This window comes from Aristolochia californica, unplaced genomic scaffold (genome assembly GCF_029961685.1).
Source record: "Aristolochia californica isolate CCGP_79_NKW_82.1479 unplaced genomic scaffold, dmAriCali1.0.hap1 SCAF_16, whole genome shotgun sequence".
In the NCBI taxonomy this organism is placed as follows: domain Eukaryota; kingdom Viridiplantae; phylum Streptophyta; class Magnoliopsida; order Piperales; family Aristolochiaceae; genus Aristolochia; species Aristolochia californica.
Window position 1 is genome coordinate 20,119,360 of NW_027181837.1, and position 17,216 is coordinate 20,136,575.

Below are 17,216 nucleotides of genomic sequence, written 5' to 3' on the forward strand. Positions count from 1 at the left end.
CCCAAACACCCCTTAATTTTTAGCGACAAGAAAATTTAAATAAGATATTTGTCACTACAGTATGGTACCCCTTATCTACTGATTGGAGTCATTTATTCCATAGACTTTAGCAACAAATCAATGTGGATTATTAGCACATGAGTGCCACCACCCTTGAAATAAAATTCTTCATCTTCATTTATTTTTTTGTGTTAGATTATTGTATAAAATTTATGCATAATCTTATCCAATGTTTATTAATAATTTTATGTAGAGTGTATACAGGTATTATATACATAGGTTATGTCCAATTTTAGGTAGAGGTCATGCCCAATTTTATGTAAAATATATGCATAATTTTATATACAGTTTATTTTATATGTATTTTTTGTAAAATTTTAAATGTATATTGGAGCTCGAACTCAAACTCAAACTCGGTCAAAATTATTAGGCTCAATCTCGATTACAATTTTAAGCTCAAGGTTGGGCTCAGCTCGAGCTCAAGTTCAAAATATTTAAATCAAAACCTAGTTCGAACATAAGCAGATTCAAGCTCAACTAGATTTGATGACACCCCTAAGTCTGAACATTAGTAAATATCTTTTTGAAAAGGACGTCGGCACTACTGCCTTATTATAATGTCCGAATAATATCCAAACAATTTCCGAAGGTTCGAAATAATATTTAGTATTTTAAAATAAATAAAATACTAATTTTAAAATAAACAATTTTCGAAGGAGGAGAATCATTGATAAAAAAACAGAATAATAATAATTTTAATTAATTTTCATCCTCAATTAAAAAAACTACAATGTGCCTGCCTCATATTTAAATGTCCCAAGATTCCTCCGCTCGTGTTCGTATCCATTAGAAAAGAACGAGCATGGCTGCGGCTGTTTCGATATCTTTTTCGATATCTGCTGTTTCGCTGTACACGTCGTGGGACCTCACATATGTGTGACTTAGACTTGATATAGGGTGATTCCCTTATCCGGTGCACAAAGCCAATTACATTTGGCTGTTGCCGGTTTGATTGAAACTTGGTGGAGCGGCCGGTTGCTCGTTACTGGACAATTCATATAAAGCGGCTGGGAAATGCTAGCCTTGGATATGCCCATTTTCCTTCTCTCTTTCTCAGTGGGTTATCTTCTGGTGCTGAGACTTTTTAAGTGCTGTTCCTCCTTTTGCTGATGAAAGTGTTCAATCTCTCCGGATACTTCAATTGGTATGAATGGAAATTCTAATGCTTTTTGTGTTAATTACTTGAGCAGATTGAACTGCCATGCAACAGGACAATGGCGAGACGGTTGGGAGTTGGGACAGATTAACCAAATGTAGAACTGAAATGCGATGTCTGTACTGTCAGAAATTGTTAAGCTGACCACATTGGTTGGTAAGTGTCATTGGCTCTTCTTTTCCATTCTCTTGGCAGTCTTATTTTAATGGTTAATTCATTTTGATCTCATACGCCTTGCTCTGAAAATTCTCCTGCCAACTCCCTTACTAGGGAGGTTGTAAGAAGCAACAACTTGTTGTGAGCTAGCCATACTCTTCCCAGGCCTAATTTTGTATTTGCTGTTTTGCAGCCTTTCACTGCTGTATTCTATCTAAAAAAAGATGTTCCATCCCTATTGTTAGATTTCTTGACCATAACAAGGTTTAAGGTGCAACTATAATGTATTTGTCCTGCCTGTGCCTCATCAGTAGCAGTTCTCCAGTTTTTTTCGTGTGCAGTACTCCCCCAAGTGCTTTCTGGAAGGGGATGGCTTGGGATTCTTGACTGAACTGGATTTTTTTTCTTGAGATACCAAATTTGAATATTTTCTGTTTTGGTCCATTTAATAGTAGCACAGGGAAAGAAAATTTCGAAAAAAGAAATTGGTTGAGAGTTTATGCATCTATTCAAGTTTCCAGATTACTTTCAAACATGTGATGCTGTTTTGGTTGTGAGACAGGGTATTTTTTTTTTTTTTTCAAATTACAGGGTGAGTCAGTTCATAGTATCTCATAGTTTTCACTTTTGATTTCAATTGTTAAATTCTTCGTTAGTAATTTATGGCTGAGGTTGACGGTGAAGTACCTCTCCTAAAATAGCTCTTAAACAGTTTAAGTTTTTAATGGTTGGTAACTTTCCTTGAGGTGCATTTTGATTGCTCAAGTGATAGAGAGTGACAAGTTAACGAGATCTTATCTGAAATGTGTTAACAGAGAAGTGATGCTTCTTGTGGAGACTCATGAGAGAGACACACAGAGACCAGTGCAGCTCATTTTATCTTGTCTGCAGAAGCATTAACTTTCTGTAGCCTTTCATGATGGCCTACTCCCAAGGACACATCTGCCAGTGTCTAACAAAGATTTCCACCTCCAGACTAGATTTTCCAGTAACACTCTGTGGAAATCGGCAAAAGACGGGATTTGAATTTGTCAGAAGTGTCCAGAGTCTTGCTCAAGGGTTAACTGTTCTTGGAGTTCGAAGAGGAGATGTTGTTGCTATAGTTGCTCTAAACAGGTCTGAAATTCATTTCTATCTTAAGATAAAAAATTCCTTTAACAGTTTCATTTTGATGATGACAAATATGTTCATAACTTCTACATTAGTTCAATGGCCTGGGCAAGGGATTGAGGCCACAATTTCTGAAATTTGGTCTTTTTGTTGTTTGTCTGCAGTTTGTGTTTGCTATTTAAACTTGAAGTACCAAGTTTGAGTAAGCAAGCATTTTACCAATGAGTTATGCGTGCCTTTGAATCTGAAAAATTCAATTTTCTTGCTTGCCCTTTTCAGTGACTGGTATTTAGAATGGCTCTTGGCAATTGCATTTATTGGAGGGATAGCAGCTCCTCTGAACTACCGTTGGGTAATTACCTTAGTAACTATAAGCCTCTAATATTTTTTACATGTGTATTCATTCTGGTAAACCTTCTGGCTGGTGGGATCATCCAAATATAAAACCCAACATAGAAGGCTTTGCCACTCTGCTGTTCTGTGACCTGTTAGATGGGTGGTTGTAGACACTCTGTTTCTTTTGACAAGGTTGAGATCACTAAACTAACACCAACTTGAATGTCTGATTGCAAATATCCAGAGCTTTCAAGAGGCAAGATGGGCAATGGAGCTTGTGGGGCCTGTAATGTTGGTGGTGGATGATAGCTGTCAGTCTTGGTGGTCAATTCTTCAACTTAACCAGCTACCAACACTAAGGACTATTATTTTTCTCAATGATTCTCCTCCTGACTTTAAAACTGCAATCAATGGTGAGTAGCATTTTGCAATTTGGATTGGCATGTAAAAATTGGTTAAAGAAAAATGAATGCTTTATGCAGTAAGAAACTTGATATGGAATCAATGCCACGTATTCTTTTATTTGCAATGTGCTTTATCTTTTGTTTGCCTCCAAATATTACATTGTCCTTACTTTTATTATTATCTTTACAGTGTTAAATCAGGACACAATTAGAAAGCCTTTAAAAGAAGCTTTATCATTTGACTATATTTCTGCACCACAAGGCATTTCTCTTATATGCTTTACATCAGGTATGTAGATCACCACTTGTCGATAATTTAGAATATTATTTGTGCTCACATTAATGAAATGCTTGTGAGAAGAGTGCCAATAGCATTCACTCATCTACAAAGAAATAGTTAAATACTGTCCCATTGTCCTCAATCAAGTCTGTAACTCTAAAGGCTGCTATTATTTTTCATGTCAATAACATGTGTGGTACATTTCAAGGTGAGGTCTCAAAACATATTTTGCTAGCAGTGTTTTACCTTGTATGGCGATGAATGGATTTCATTAAGGGAGGAAGAACCTGACACTAATACAGAAATTAATTACACAATTGAGGAAATATGAACCTTTGTGTGGATCTGTACAGATAAAAAATAAAAAATAAAAATGGAATTATTTTTTAATGCAAATCATGGTACAAAATGCCACCGTGATTCCAATTAATCAGATAACAACACAACATGCTCTTGTGTTATAAAAATGGAATTATTTTTTAATGAAAATCATGGGACAAAATGCCACCGTGATTCCAATTAATCAGATAACAACACAACATGCTCATGTGTTAAGCAAGGATTATTGTGTTTAACAGATTGCTGCATTTATCAGATTATTATCTATTAGAAGAGTATGCTGCTGCAGTTAATTTTAGGGAGCACTTCAGCTCCTGACAGTTTTTTCCTGTGCACATAATTTCCTGCCCATGTGTTGACTGTCATATTTGGTAAATACCTCTTAGCTTTTTCCTGGAATGATGAAAGTACTTTCATGGTCCTATTTCAAATTTTTTTTTTTCTGATTTTAGGGACGACTGGGAAGCCTAAGGGAGTTGCCATAAGCCATACAGCTTTGATTGTTCAATCTCTTGCAAAAATTGCTACGGTTGGGTTTGGGGAGGATGATGTGCGTATTCCTCTGTCCTAAAAGTTGATCAAGTTTTATATCTATGCAGTGCATTTGACCGTGATATGAACCGCCTTCATGGATACTTCAGGTTTATCTCCATACAGCTCCTCTGTGTCACATAGGGGGAATATCCTCTGCTATGGCCATGCTAATGGTGGGTGGCTACCATATTTTTATACCCAAGTTTGAAGCAAAAGCAGTTCTCACTTCCATGGAGCTACACAAAGTCACTTCACTAATCACTGTTCCTGCTATCATGGCTGATTTTATCTCGGTTACTAGGTGGGATGAGATCCTATCACCTTCTCGTAGATTTTCAAGAATGTATTCACTCAATTATATCTTTTTATCAACATAGGCTGAGGGGAAATGATTGGTGTGTACTGCTGTCTGAAAGTTTGTATGTGGCAGGGGACAGGAAACATGGAGTGGAGGAGAGAGTGTAAAGAAGATACTAAATGGAGGTGGAGCGCTCTCGGTGGAGCTAATTGAAGGAGCAATTTATGTATTTCCTAAAGCTAAGCTCTTCTCAGCTTATGGTATGATTGCTCTCTTGTTCCTCTCTTTGACTCTCTCCTCTTGGACTCACTTGTTGCTTTAAAAAACTTTACTTGAAATATCTCTAGTTCTCAAGTTTCAATTTCATTGACTACAAAAAAATTAGTATAATCTATTGAAGTTTCTTTGGAAGAACACATATAGCTTACCTACTAATGATATCTTCCTGAATCTATTTGAATATATTCTTTTCCTAGAATACCCGAACTTTTATTACTTCCATAGTAAAAGCAAATCACTCTGTCAGTTTGACTATGGAAGGTTTTGGTATACTGATATTTTTAAGATCTCAATCTAGGTGAGTACAGTTGATGTAATTCTGAAGGAAATAAAAAACCAAAACTTGGCACATTTTTGTTGACATATCTGATGTGAATCTTAGTGCTAAAACCCATTAATTTGGTCCTTACCTGATATTTTTCTTTTTCTCATGTCTCAAAGGAATGACAGAGGCCTGCTCTTCAATAACCTTCATGACCTTATGGGATCCAACTATTCGAAATTCAACCCTGTTTTCCTCAAAGAGCTTGTGTCTTGATCGTGACACAGCACAAAAAGGAGGAGGTATTTGTGTTGGAAAGCCAGCTCCACATGTTGAACTACTCGTAAGACCTAACAACCATGATGTTAATAATCCTGCTGTGGGAAGGATTTTAACTCGGGGCTCACACCTAATGATCAGATACTGGGATCAAATTCCAGCAATGACGTCTGACTCCAAGGAACTTCGATGGCTTGACACAGGTGACATAGGTTATATTGATAGTTCAGGGAATCTGTGGCTTGTGGGACGTGCAAAAGATCAAATAAAAACTGGAGGGGAGAATGTTTACCCCCAAGAGGTAACAAAAATAAATACTTCAATAAATAATTGAAGACAACTTAATCTATGAATGGTGTATGATCATTCACTGATGTCAAATTTTACACTAGAGTATCAGTTGATTGACTCTTTAACTCATCTTCGATAAACTGGCATTTATCTGTGTTTTACTGTAGTTTCTTATGGTGATGGATCCTGATGGCTTAGGTTGAGGCTGTTATCTCACAGCACCCAGGAGTCTCAGGAATTGTAGTTGTTGGAGTTCCACATGTCCGGTTGACAGAGATGGTGGCAGCTTGTGTTCAAATCAGAGACAATTGGCTTTGGGAGGACCAAAATTCTAATTGCTGCAATGAAGGAAAAGATCAAATTTTATCTGAAAGAACCCTTAAGAAGTTCTGCAGAGAAAGAAATTTGTCAGGGTAATTATGGTTTAACGGTCCTTTAGCATTTAATCGAACAAGATAAAAACAGAGCTGGCTCATCCTCTCAAAGTCCAATCTTTTATTTTGAAGGTCTGTCAAGTAGCCAATTTGTGGATATCCAGAAATGAGTGTTTATAACATGATCAATACACAATACACAAAATTGAATATAATACTTGTTTCGTAACTTCAGTTGCTGATATACTTCATTTTTCATCTTTCTTCAGGTTCAAGATACCAAAACTTTTTATTCTGTGGAGGAAGCCATTCCCTGTTACTACAACAGGGAAAGTGAGAAGAGATGAAGTGAAGAGAGAAATCGTATCTCGATTTCAGGTTGTATCTAGCAACCTCTAAATGGAACAATCTCAATGTTGAGTGCAAACGCACTGCCAGACATTGGAGAAGTTGAATTTTGTCTTCGTTTAATATTTTTTCGCTTTCACATTTTTCTTGATAAATTACTGTTCTTGGTTAGATTTACTGTTATCTAGCATATGTTGTACAATTAAGAAAAGCTGTAGTTTGCATCAGTAACTTGCGATCATTCTGAAAAGCTAAATGAAACTCTACTGTGACAAATAGCTTCTAACCCCTTCAAATACCAGATAATTCCCTTCAATTCCATTGCTCTTCTTATCCTGTTTGCAGAAAAATATGAACTCCAGCCACGGTATTATTGAAGTGGAAGACATGTTTTGATCTTACTGCAAAATACAGGGCTGTCGTTCTCGCCAGGAAGACGCTGATGAGAGCAACCCAGCGCACTTGAAGTATCAAACAACCTCTCCCAATCCGAGCTTCTCAGCCACCAGAACTCACCACGGTGGGCAAAAGAACACCCACCCCACGTCCATTAAATGTTTCTCGCACTGTTGCCACAAGTCTCATAACTGTAACCTTCAATGCTCAACAAGAAGAGAGGACGCCTGAGAGGTAAACATTCCCTCAGAATTTAGCTGCCCTGAAAAAAGAAAATGATCTTACTTCTGTTGAATTAAGAATGCAAAATCAATATCAGATCCGTGTCGTCTCAGAATTCAGAACTGGATCAAACAACTGATTAGCCGGGAATAACAATTTTCCCATGTATATACAACTACTTTTAACAAAATTTATCATTAGACCAGTCACGTTTACATCTACAATAAGTAATGCAGGTAGACAATTCAATAGGGGGGACACATGTCAAGCAAAGTGACTCAATTTAATTGATGGTCTCCTAATTCTGAACCACCACATTATTTGGTTATAAATAAAGGGCAGTGCCTCTTCACAGTCCCACACAAACAGAAAATGACTCATCCCATACACCAAGCCACTGAAGAGAGCCTCTTTGGAGACCTCACAAGAGAAGAATTCTACAAGAAACATCAGATGCTGCACGAGGAGAGCTTCATGTTGAACAGTCGGAACATGAAGATCTTCACCCAATCATGGCGGCCCAATTCTGTGAATCCCCTCAAGGGGATTGTTGCCGTGGTCCATGGCTACACTTGTGACTCTAGTTCGCTTATCCAGCTCACCGCCGTTGCCATTGCTAAACTTGGCTTCCATGTCTGCGCCCTGGACCTCCAGGGCCATGGCTACTCTGAGGGTGCTCGCGGTCATATCCCGGACATCAATCCGGTGGTCGACGATTGCATCCAATACTTCGACTCAGTCCGGTCAGAGCACAAGGAGCTACCGGCTTTTCTGTATGGTGAGTCACTGGGTGGTGCCTTAGCCTTGCTCGTTTCTCTCAAGCAAAATGTTGGGCAATGGAAGGGGTTGATCTTGAGTGGAGCCATGTGTGGAGTTTCCGCAAAGTTGAAGCCATTCTGGCCTCTGGAGAAGTTACTCCCAGTGGCTGCATTCTTCTTGTCCTCTAAGAGGGTGGTCCTCACCAAGCCATTGACGGAGAGGTCCTTCAAGGAGGAATGGAAGAGGAGATTGGTCGCCAAGAATCCCAAACGGATTCCCTCGAGCAAACCCACGGCGGGTACCGCGCTGGAGATGATGAGAATCTGTGAGGAGATAGAGAAGCGGAGCCATGAAGTGGAGACCCCTTTGCTGGTGCTGCACGGGGAGGAGGATCTAGTCTGTGACGTCGAGTCGGCGACGTTGGTATACGACAATGCACGCAGCAAAGACAAGACCCTTAAAATCCTGCCCGGAGTGTGGCACCAATTCATAGGAGAACCCGAGGAGGGTGTTGATTTGGCATTCGGAACCGTCTTCTCCTGGCTTGAAGAAAGAGCTAAAAAAGCCATCACCACTTGTAATGGCCTGATAAAAGAAGAAATAACCCACACAGTCATTTGATCAAACAGTAGGAAAAAAAACAGTTCTCCCATGTAATGAAACTGGAAATCACTTCTCATGGACAGTCTCCGCGAGACAACCTGTAAAGGAGAAAGAATACTTGTGCTTTGCAAGTTTGCAATAAACAAAAGGGACTTCAATGTGGGTTGTAGCTCAAAATTCTCTAGGCAATGGTTTCAGAGCTAGAATTAAACACCAACAGACTCTCCCATTTACTGATCAACGAACTCAGGAACTGGACAGGTGAATTAAGTCTCCACTCTCCTCGGCCATTGGTATATGGTTTGTTCCTTCAGTCTGACAGTCCTCTTCCCATTCATTTTTTGACAGTTGAATTGGCCGTTCTATTTTGGACGCCCAACCACAATGATTTATAACTAGGATAACCAGTCAAGTTGAACGGTTGCATTCCATAAATGATTACATTATAGCAGATACTCATTTCTCTTATCCAAAGGCTTCCAAGCTATTTGAAGCATCCTCACATGAGCGTCCCAATGCATGTCTTCTTCTTCTTCATTTTGTTGATATATGTAGTTTTCCTGACCCGACTCAGAATGGTTTTTGGTCTGACTCGCTGAACTAACCGAGTCGATGCCTTGACTGTTTTACTAGTCTGAATCTCGAAAGCTCTGGCATTATTTGCTGCGTGACCAAAGAGATGTGAGCATTTGACTCTGTTTTTTTTTTTTTTTTTTTTTTTTTTAACCAGCGTTTTCATGACTTAGCTGCATTGGATCCTTCAACGAATTATTACAAAACGAATCACTTTATGGCAGTGGAGTGGAGAAGGGGGCTCTTCTTGGATTTACGTGATCTGCTTTTCCTTTGATCATTGCTTTAACGAGTTAAAAACATTTTTTTTCTATTTTGTGGAAGAATTTGATTGGGTAAACCTTCTAATCAAGGAAGAATCCTCTTTTTCTTTTCATCTCTACTTTTGATGACGGAGCAAGAGAAAGAAAACAATCCAAGATTACTGGATATTGCCCACGTGTACGATCTAGATGAAGCAGAGGAGGTACGGCGTGGCCATAAATTACGGCGAGTGTTGGACTGGTTTTGAGTCTTATTATCAAGTCTCAACTTCTCGGTTGAAGTCCACTCTCTTGCTGCCCGCAACTGCTTCCTTTTTCTGTCCTGCTAAATGCTAACCCCCTAATAACAGATAAAAAGAGAGATTTATCTCTGCAGAAAATCTTTTTTTTTTTTGGCGGGAGAAGTTATGTGTCATCGTTAGTTGGGAAATTCCTGCGGGCATGACAGGAAAAAGGCTGAAATTGCTTTAAGTCGGTTAGTTTCACTTTCATCTCGCTCTTACAGATGCACATTTCGTTCGATTGCGTTGCACTTGGGATATAGTTTATTTAATGCTTTTTTATCTCTTGTTGTCTGAACAATTTCGTTATTTCGTTTTTTTTTTCGTTGTGCTGTGTGTTTTTTTAAACATTTTGAATTATTCATGGCGAATTTTCAGTGAAGAGTTTTTGTATAGTTTCGAGTTTGCTGGAGTCTGGGACTGTGTGAGGGATAGTTTGTCATGCTTATTTTAATGTTTTCTCGTGTTTGGATTTGAAGTTTTGTTTAAATTATGGTCTCATCTTGTTGTAATTCTGACCTGAATTGACGGATATCTTTTATTTAAGTTTTTCGTGTTTTATGTTGATTTTTTGCTTTCTGTGCTTGAGAGAAACGTTTAAATTGTGTGGATGCAGAAGCAAGGAAATTAAGTGTTTCATTTCAATCTAGAGTGCATCGAAGTGCATATCTTCTTTGAAAATACGTAATAGAATTTAGTTTCAATAAGAACTATACAATGTTTAATGATGAGCGACAGTCATTTATAGAGTTGTTTTAGTGAAATAAGTATCTGGTAGGTTTTCAACTTTTAATTTCAGTTTTTTTTTTTTAATTCTTTGAATAGTTTTTCCACTATTAACTTAATTATTTCTTGATTGATCTCTTTCTCACTGAGGTCATCATAACTTTTTCCACTGTGCTTGTTTTACAATTAATTTTTGGTTTTAAATTACTTGAGTTGGTTTATGGATGTCTTTGGCTCAATGGCCAAATGGAAGGATTTCTTAACTTAAGATTTGAGCTCAAGTCTTAGGGTGATTTAGATGCTTGGAAAACTTTTTGGGTGTCATTACTTCATTTAGTTGTTTGAAAGAAAGAGATCTAGCAAAACCGGTTTTACATTGAAAGAACTCCATGTAAGTTTGGGCATATCCTATTGAAAGTACCAGTTGTTTGATTCTCTCTAGATTGTATGCTGAGGTTTAGTTGAACTCGTTATTTCTTTCAATTTATCTATTATACTAAGGTTCAAAGTTTTTTTATCTTAGGATTCCCTTACTAGGATTTCTGATTTTGTTTCTTCTTTCAAGCATTCATGCTTTGATGCCTGTGAAGTTGGACTTGATTAATGGATTGTGTATGTCATGCAGAATGGGAGCAATCTAGATCTCTGCACATTGTATTTCTTTTGATTGAAATTATATATATTCTTGGTTGTGAAGATTTCAAATCCTTGTTGGTCTTTCCTATCAATGGGTAGTTCAGAGGTTTCTGATATAATGTCTAGTTCATCTAGTGACTCATTGGTGAACAAAAGTAGTTATCTCGAAGTAAGTGAAAATTTCGGTGATGATATGCCTGGTGAAGCACCCCTTCTTGAAGAATGGGATTCTTACTGGGAAGAAATCAATGGTCGTCTTACTGTCTCAAGGATGGTGACTGATTCTGTCATCAAGGGTATGGTCAGTGACATCTCGGAGAAGGCTGCTGAGATAATCACAATGAAGGAAGCTGAAGTGGCAATGTTAAACAAAAACCTTTGTTCATATAAATCCAATTTAAGAAATAAGGAGCTTGAGTTGGAAGGAATAAAAAGCATTTTGCCATTGAGCTTTCCCCATACAAATGAAGAGTTGAAAAGTTTCAAGGAGCATTTGAGTAATATGAGTTTGCCATCAGAAGAGAACTTCCTGAGGCATAAAACAGGACTTGAGGCTGTAAAGTCTTCTTGCAGTGCAAGTAATAAAGTGGCTCTGAATGGGAGCAACCATCAAGAAAAGCTGTTGGAGACATTTTCTGACATTGAAGTAAGCGTTGACACCTTAGATGGTATAATAAAATTAGTATGTGGACAGGTTGAGAAGATGTTTCTTGTTTTAAACTCATCACTTGATGAACGTAAGTGGAATTTGAATTTCCAAGAAGAAGTCTTGAGTTTGGTGCTGCAAAGCTACATGAAGAGCCTTCAACAAGAATTCCAGGTGAAGCTTGTGGAACTAAGAAGTCAAAATAGGAACTCAACTCCAGATTATGGTGATAAACTCAGAAGCTTACGTCAAGAGTTGGATACTATTTTTAAGTCATTGCTTGTGCCAGAACCTGGGAAATTGCAGACTGTTGGGTCCCACGAAGGATTTGAAGAATGGACCCATCGGAAGGTCTTGGGAAATCACAGTCCACCCACTACTGCCCTTGGCGAAGAAAACGGTATCGCGTCTACAGGAAAGTCTGAGTTATCGAAGAATAATTCAGAAGCTGCACAATTGATGCACATGACAAAGGAAGAATTAATAAGTTATTTCCAGTCAGAAAGGATGACACTGAAGAGAAGCCACGAGTCTATGGTTCAAGGGATGACAGAGGAATATTTTAGGCTCAAGCGGGAATATCTCAAAGAGCAAGGTTCTTCCTACTTGAGGAGAGATAAGGAGCTTGATTTCATTAGGAAAAGGATTCCGGATGTCATTCTGAAGCTGGATGATATCCTTGTGGAGAATGAAAAGTTGAAGTCAACTGCTGATAGTGAAGACATGATGCATGGTTTGGAAAATAGAATTGAGGGTCTTCTCTTGAAAAATCAACATCTAAGAATCTTGCTACAGGAAAAAACAGAAGAAGTTCAATGTCTGTTTGCTGAGGTGTCAAATGCATCCAAGAAGGTCTCAGAACAAACATTAGTAGAGGCAAACTTATTGGAACTTATTAAAAAGTTGGGCAATGATATTGAAGATGCAAGAGCAGGAACATTTATCAGAGAAGAGATTTATAAGAGTGTTCTTAAAGAAACAATTTCTGAACTTAGATTTACCGTTCAAGATTCAGACCTTGTGGCTGTCAACATTTATGAAACTTTAGAAATTATCTACAAAGAGATCATGAGAAACTTTGAGGCCAACTTAAATCTCATAATGCTAAAGTCCAATGTGGACAAAAGCCGGATTGTTCGCCTTGAGAATTCGCTTTTGAAGAGTGAGAAAGCTTTGCATTCAGCAGTTGAGATGAAAGAGAGATTGACGCAGGAGGTAGCTGTGCTTTCAGCATCAATGGTAGAGAAGGAGATGATGGCATCTGAAGTTTTCTCATTGAGGGAACAAAAACAGCATTATGAGGAAGAACTTGATAAGCTGAGAGGTGAAAAGCTTCAGTATGAAAGATTAATTTTTGAAAATAGTAAAGAATATAATTCTGTAAAGGAAAAGTTAGAGGAGGCTTTGAAAGACAATGGTGTGTATGAAGCGAAAATATGTGAACTAGAGCAGAAATTAGTCTTAGCTGAGACGGCTTTGAAGAATGCAGGGCAACAAACCAGTCAACTTCATAATATCATTCAAGAGAAGCAAAGGATGGTATTGTCTGCTCTTGCCAGTGAGGAGGAACATAAAAAGCAAATTGAATCTGCCATCTCTTCCATTCAAACAGTGTCAAACGCATTAGTAGATTTTGAACATAAAGTGACTGGGAGTTTTGTAGAAAACAATCTTAGGTACTTCTTATAGTCTTTTCTCCTTTGCAAAAAAAAAAAAAAACGATGTTTTTCCTTTTCTAACCTCTTAAGTAAGCTTTCTTACGTATCAATCTTCTTTCTGTGTGCAGATTAGAAAGACTTACTCAGCTCTCCTACCCGCTGGTCCAACAAGTGTATGCACTGAATAGAAAGGTGTTATTGTATAAACAAGGCTTTGAGAGAAGATGTGCGGACCTTCAGAAAGCAGAAGAGGAGGTATAACAATGATAAGTCATTCATGATCAGTTTTGGTGCCTTACAATACTGTTACTTTAACAACACTAAATGCCTGGCAATGCTTTTTTGCTGTCTAATATCAGTTTAGATGCTAATACAAAGTCAGTTCATTTATATGATAGAACAAGATTTTGTCTCTGTTTGGTACTTTTACATGTCTTGGGATTAGTAAACTTTTCTTCGCTGTGAAGAATTTCTTGTAAGGGATTATTCAGTGAAGTGGTTTAAGAAGAAGATGATTAATGAATCAATGAAAATTTTACTAGATGCATATTGGACCATAGATTACCTGAGGAAAAGGTCGAGCAGTAGATTGAGAAGTATGTTGACATTCTGTTGTAATTTTTTTTTTTTTTTTTTTGTTACAATTTTTGGGTACTGTTCAATGGTAGGAAGGTTTTGTGAGTGTGTTTCTGGGAATTCTAGGAGCTGGATGCAAGGTTTTGTGAGTATGGGTTGGGACATTTTAAGTGTAATATGTTAGATCAGACTTAATGTTTGTCTAACAATTAAGTGATTTGACCGGACAAATTAAAATTTCTAATTGGTAATTGGTTAGTGTTGTGGGAAATGCTTTGCCATTTGATTATATTTGGCTTGGTTGATGTATTTTCATCCTGTTTTTGATTTCTTTGATATTAGCCCTCACAATGAACTCTTTCTCCTCCAGTTGCCTCCATGGAATATAATCTTATTCTCATTGTGTTAAAAAAAAAAAAAAAAAAGAGTTTGTGATACAATGATTGAATGAAAGGAGAACTAAAGCCTCACTCCAATTATTAAGCTATTTCTTGAGTTTTTCTCCAACCCTGTAATGGCATAAAAACTAATCTTTGGTTATCAGCTGGATGAAAAGGACCTCCCTCTCCTCAAGGAAGCATAATATCTTTCCATGCACCTATTGATCTTATAGAGAATTTGTCCAAGATTAGGCAACTTCATAGCCAACTTCTTGTAGAAGAGGGAGCTAACTGGTTATTTATTATTATGGAGAATGAGAGTCTCTCTCAAGTATGGTCTTTGGGCTCTTGTGCTGTATATGTTGTCAGCTGAGAATTTTCCATTCTCACTGATAACAGAGTTTCTATGTATGACGATCTTGATGTATCATCTAGAACCCCGATTGGTTACTCTGAGGTCAATTTGGATTTGTGAGAACTCTTTTCTCTTCCATTCCCACATTCCTGTCATTTTCTGTATGTTTGTCAAGAGTAGTCCATTATTCAAAAACTGTGGTCGCCTGAGTTTACTGAATTTGCATTTGCTCTTGACCTCGTTGCATCAATGTTTTGATGCCCTGTAAGCGATAGCATATTCAGCACAAGACTTAAAAGTTCATTGATTTATATGGATGAAGAAAACCACAAATTTTGTCAGGAGCCTTTCATGCCTTGATAGAAGCAATCATATAGTGAACAAGAAGATGATCCATGATCTGGAGTGTACTTTTATTTAAAAAAGGAATTCCAATTTTTTTCTTGAAAATTTCTGCAACTTTTCGTTGGGTCTTTAGTGGAAGATGATTCGTGTGAAACTGTAGACTGGACCAGCTTGCCTGGTTTTTAGTAGGTAGAGATAGCTCATCAAGGTTGTACTGAATCAAAGAGAGTTGATTTTTTTTAAGTGACAGTTGATTATCTATAAGCAGCTGAATAGTCATAATGAATGATTTGGTGGATGCATTACTGCATGCAAAGTATATCTTCCTTACAAATTTTATAACTGCATAATAATTTTTTGTTTTTATCCAAAATAAAAAATTTATTTTCCTAACTATTTGTATCTTAGCCAAAACAATGTGTTCAGGTTATTTATAGGCATTTTTTAGTTTTAAGTATTTAACAATATTAATATAATAGAATTTCTCATTTTTCAGAAAAAAAAATGTTTATGCCTTGAACTGTTTTGTTCATATCTTAGTGAAGTCTACTTTATTATTTTCTAATATCTGCACGTTGTTCATGGACGGCAGGTTGATTTGTTAGGTGATGAGGTGGATGTACTTCTCAGTCTACATGAAAAGATATACATAGGCCTTCATCATTATTCACCAGTTTTGCAGCATTATCCCGGAGTAAGATGGCTTCTGTGTGTTATTAATGTTCCTTTCTTTCAGCAATTTATACTTAGAAAGCATGACATGGAAAATCTGTAGAGCCGTCTCATTTGAACTTCCTTTTTGAAATCCAAAATGACAGTATATAAATTTTTTATTTTATTCGTAATTTATGGTTCAAAGAAAAAGTTTTATCCATGATATTGTTATGTAGAAGATTGTTGCTAATGTTGAAGATGGTACCAGTATGTTTGAATTTGATTGACAATTTTATGAAATGGTTATCTGCAGTAATCTTGAATTGTACGAACAATGTTATGAAATGATTATCTGACTAACCTTAAATTTTCTGTATATTTCTATGAGAGGGAGATTTTCTATCTCCCAATACCTTGTCAAAGAAACTGTTTTTGTATACGTCTTCTGATTCTCAAGACATATTATATGCATGAAATGTTCACTTGTCATACCGGAGTGTATTTCCTACTAATTTATAGTAGACACCGAGTCTTCTTGTACTCCTTTATCAGGATCCATGAAAGTGACCGGCAGATGCCTTTAATTGTTTGCTTTCTTTATTCTCTAATATAACTTAATTGGATAGTAATTTTTGTATGATCTAATAATTGGATAGTAAAATTCTTCTGAATCTTTCATTGAGATCTAATTTTCCAGTTTTTTGTTCCTTTTCCATCTCTCTATTTCACTCTACACTTGTTGGTTACAATTTCGTTTCGAGGCTTTTCAGTTTACCCAAATATCAGTGTACTCTTCCAATAAAAGCTTCTTGTGATAAATGTTACTGCCAGTGCCTCAAGAGTGTATTCTAGATTTTGCAATATAGGAAATATATTATTAAATTTGATAATGTTTATCCTCAGATATAACTGTGTGGGGATAAAAACGATACGCTAACACTGCCAAAATATTTGTTTAAGTAATGAATTCGATCATCATATTATAGATTGTTTAGTTGTAGGAACATGGAAACTATAAACGTCTCAGCACTCTGTCACCATGGTCTGCAAAGTTTAATTACAAGGCTTCTTCTTCTCACAGATTATGGAGACTCTAAAATTTGTGAAAAGAGAACTAAATGGAGTGAGTATGAAACCAGTTTGATCGATTTTAAGGTAAGCATGGTGTGCTGATATCCCTTAATCAATCTCAACTGTTTTAAAGAAATGTAGCCCAAAGCAATCAGTAACTAATTTTATTCTTCTTTTTCTAACTTTTTCTTGTATGACTGTGTTAGATAGTCTCATTTTCGAAAGGGTCATTGCTGCAGCATACGACGTAGTAAAGCATCATGATGAGTTGCGAACTACCCTGTACAGAGTATGCTCCGTGTATACAAGAATCCTGTGAAGAAACAATCAGTTAGCTTGGGTGGAATGCCTCATCTATACAGGTTATTTTTTGTAATGAAATTGGTATGTTACCATTTGAGGCTGTGTAAATTACAGGACTGAGGTTTCCATCAATGTACAGACGGTATTCTGATTGCTTGACTTGGTTGGCACTACATAAAAATTACCCTTTTCTCTGGTTCAAAATGGGAGGCCTGACGGCTAAAGACTGGAGGTATGTCAGTGATTATCTTCATTCTCCCAAT

At 37.1% G+C, this 17,216-nt stretch overlaps 3 protein-coding genes across 6 annotated transcripts; all 3 read left to right on the forward strand.

Annotated features, from left to right (window-relative positions):
• The first annotated feature begins 1,163 nt into the window (after positions 1-1,163).
• LOC137953797 (2-succinylbenzoate--CoA ligase, chloroplastic/peroxisomal) lies at positions 1,164-6,891 on the forward strand. Of its 2 annotated transcripts, XM_068801310.1 has the most exons (12): positions 1,164-1,372; positions 2,188-2,488; positions 2,762-2,834; positions 3,063-3,231; positions 3,413-3,511; positions 4,294-4,391; positions 4,483-4,676; positions 4,806-4,933; positions 5,394-5,516; positions 5,697-5,794; positions 5,983-6,197; positions 6,428-6,891. In XM_068801310.1, the coding sequence occupies exons 2-12, from the start codon at positions 2,289-2,291 to the stop codon at positions 6,555-6,557; spliced, it is 1,527 nt and encodes a 508-aa protein (XP_068657411.1). In that variant the 5' UTR covers positions 1,164-1,372; positions 2,188-2,288; the 3' UTR covers positions 6,558-6,891. The 2 variants fall into 2 exon arrangements, with proteins under 2 accessions (XP_068657411.1, XP_068657410.1); XM_068801309.1 differs by having other exon boundaries at positions 5,394-5,794; positions 6,428-6,886.
• A 605-nt stretch (positions 6,892-7,496) lies between these two features.
• On the forward strand, positions 7,497-8,662 carry LOC137953798 (caffeoylshikimate esterase-like). Its single transcript, XM_068801311.1, has one exon. It carries the CDS (start codon positions 7,497-7,499, stop codon positions 8,502-8,504), a length of 1,008 nt encoding a protein of 335 aa, XP_068657412.1. The 3' UTR covers positions 8,505-8,662.
• A 929-nt stretch (positions 8,663-9,591) lies between these two features.
• Positions 9,592-17,157, forward strand: LOC137952914 (WPP domain-associated protein-like). Of its 3 annotated transcripts, XR_011112333.1 has the most exons (7): positions 9,592-9,797; positions 10,955-13,287; positions 13,398-13,524; positions 15,518-15,619; positions 16,661-16,734; positions 16,857-17,012; positions 17,093-17,157. XR_011112333.1 is itself a non-coding variant. In XM_068800024.1 (6 exons), the coding sequence occupies exons 2-5, from the start codon at positions 11,057-11,059 to the stop codon at positions 16,721-16,723; spliced, it is 2,523 nt and encodes an 840-aa protein (XP_068656125.1). In that variant the 5' UTR covers positions 9,592-9,797; positions 10,955-11,056; the 3' UTR covers positions 16,724-16,734; positions 16,857-17,157. The 3 variants fall into 3 exon arrangements, 2 of the variants coding, with proteins under 2 accessions (XP_068656125.1, XP_068656126.1); XM_068800024.1 differs by having other exon boundaries at positions 16,857-17,157; XM_068800025.1 differs by having other exon boundaries at positions 16,861-17,157.
• The last annotated feature ends 59 nt before the right edge of the window (positions 17,158-17,216 follow it).

Coding starts and splice junctions, on each gene's coding strand:
- LOC137953798 (XM_068801311.1), top strand. CDS start 7,497: ATGACTCATCCCATACACCAAGCCACTGAAGAGAGCCTCTTTGGAGAC.
- LOC137952914 (XM_068800024.1), top strand. CDS start 11,057: ATGGGTAGTTCAGAGGTTTCTGATATAATGTCTAGTTCATCTAGTGAC. Junction 13,525..15,517: donor TTCAGAAAGCAGAAGAGGAG/GTATAACAATGA, acceptor CATGGACGGCAG/GTTGATTTGTTAGGTGATGA. Junction 15,620..16,660: donor TTTTGCAGCATTATCCCGGA/GTAAGATGGCTT, acceptor TTCTTCTCACAG/ATTATGGAGACTCTAAAATT.
- LOC137953797 (XM_068801309.1), top strand. CDS start 2,289: ATGATGGCCTACTCCCAAGGACACATCTGCCAGTGTCTAACAAAGATT. Junction 4,934..5,393: donor TAAGCTCTTCTCAGCTTATG/GTATGATTGCTC, acceptor CATGTCTCAAAG/GAATGACAGAGGCCTGCTCT. Junction 6,198..6,427: donor AGAGAAAGAAATTTGTCAGG/GTAATTATGGTT, acceptor ATCTTTCTTCAG/GTTCAAGATACCAAAACTTT.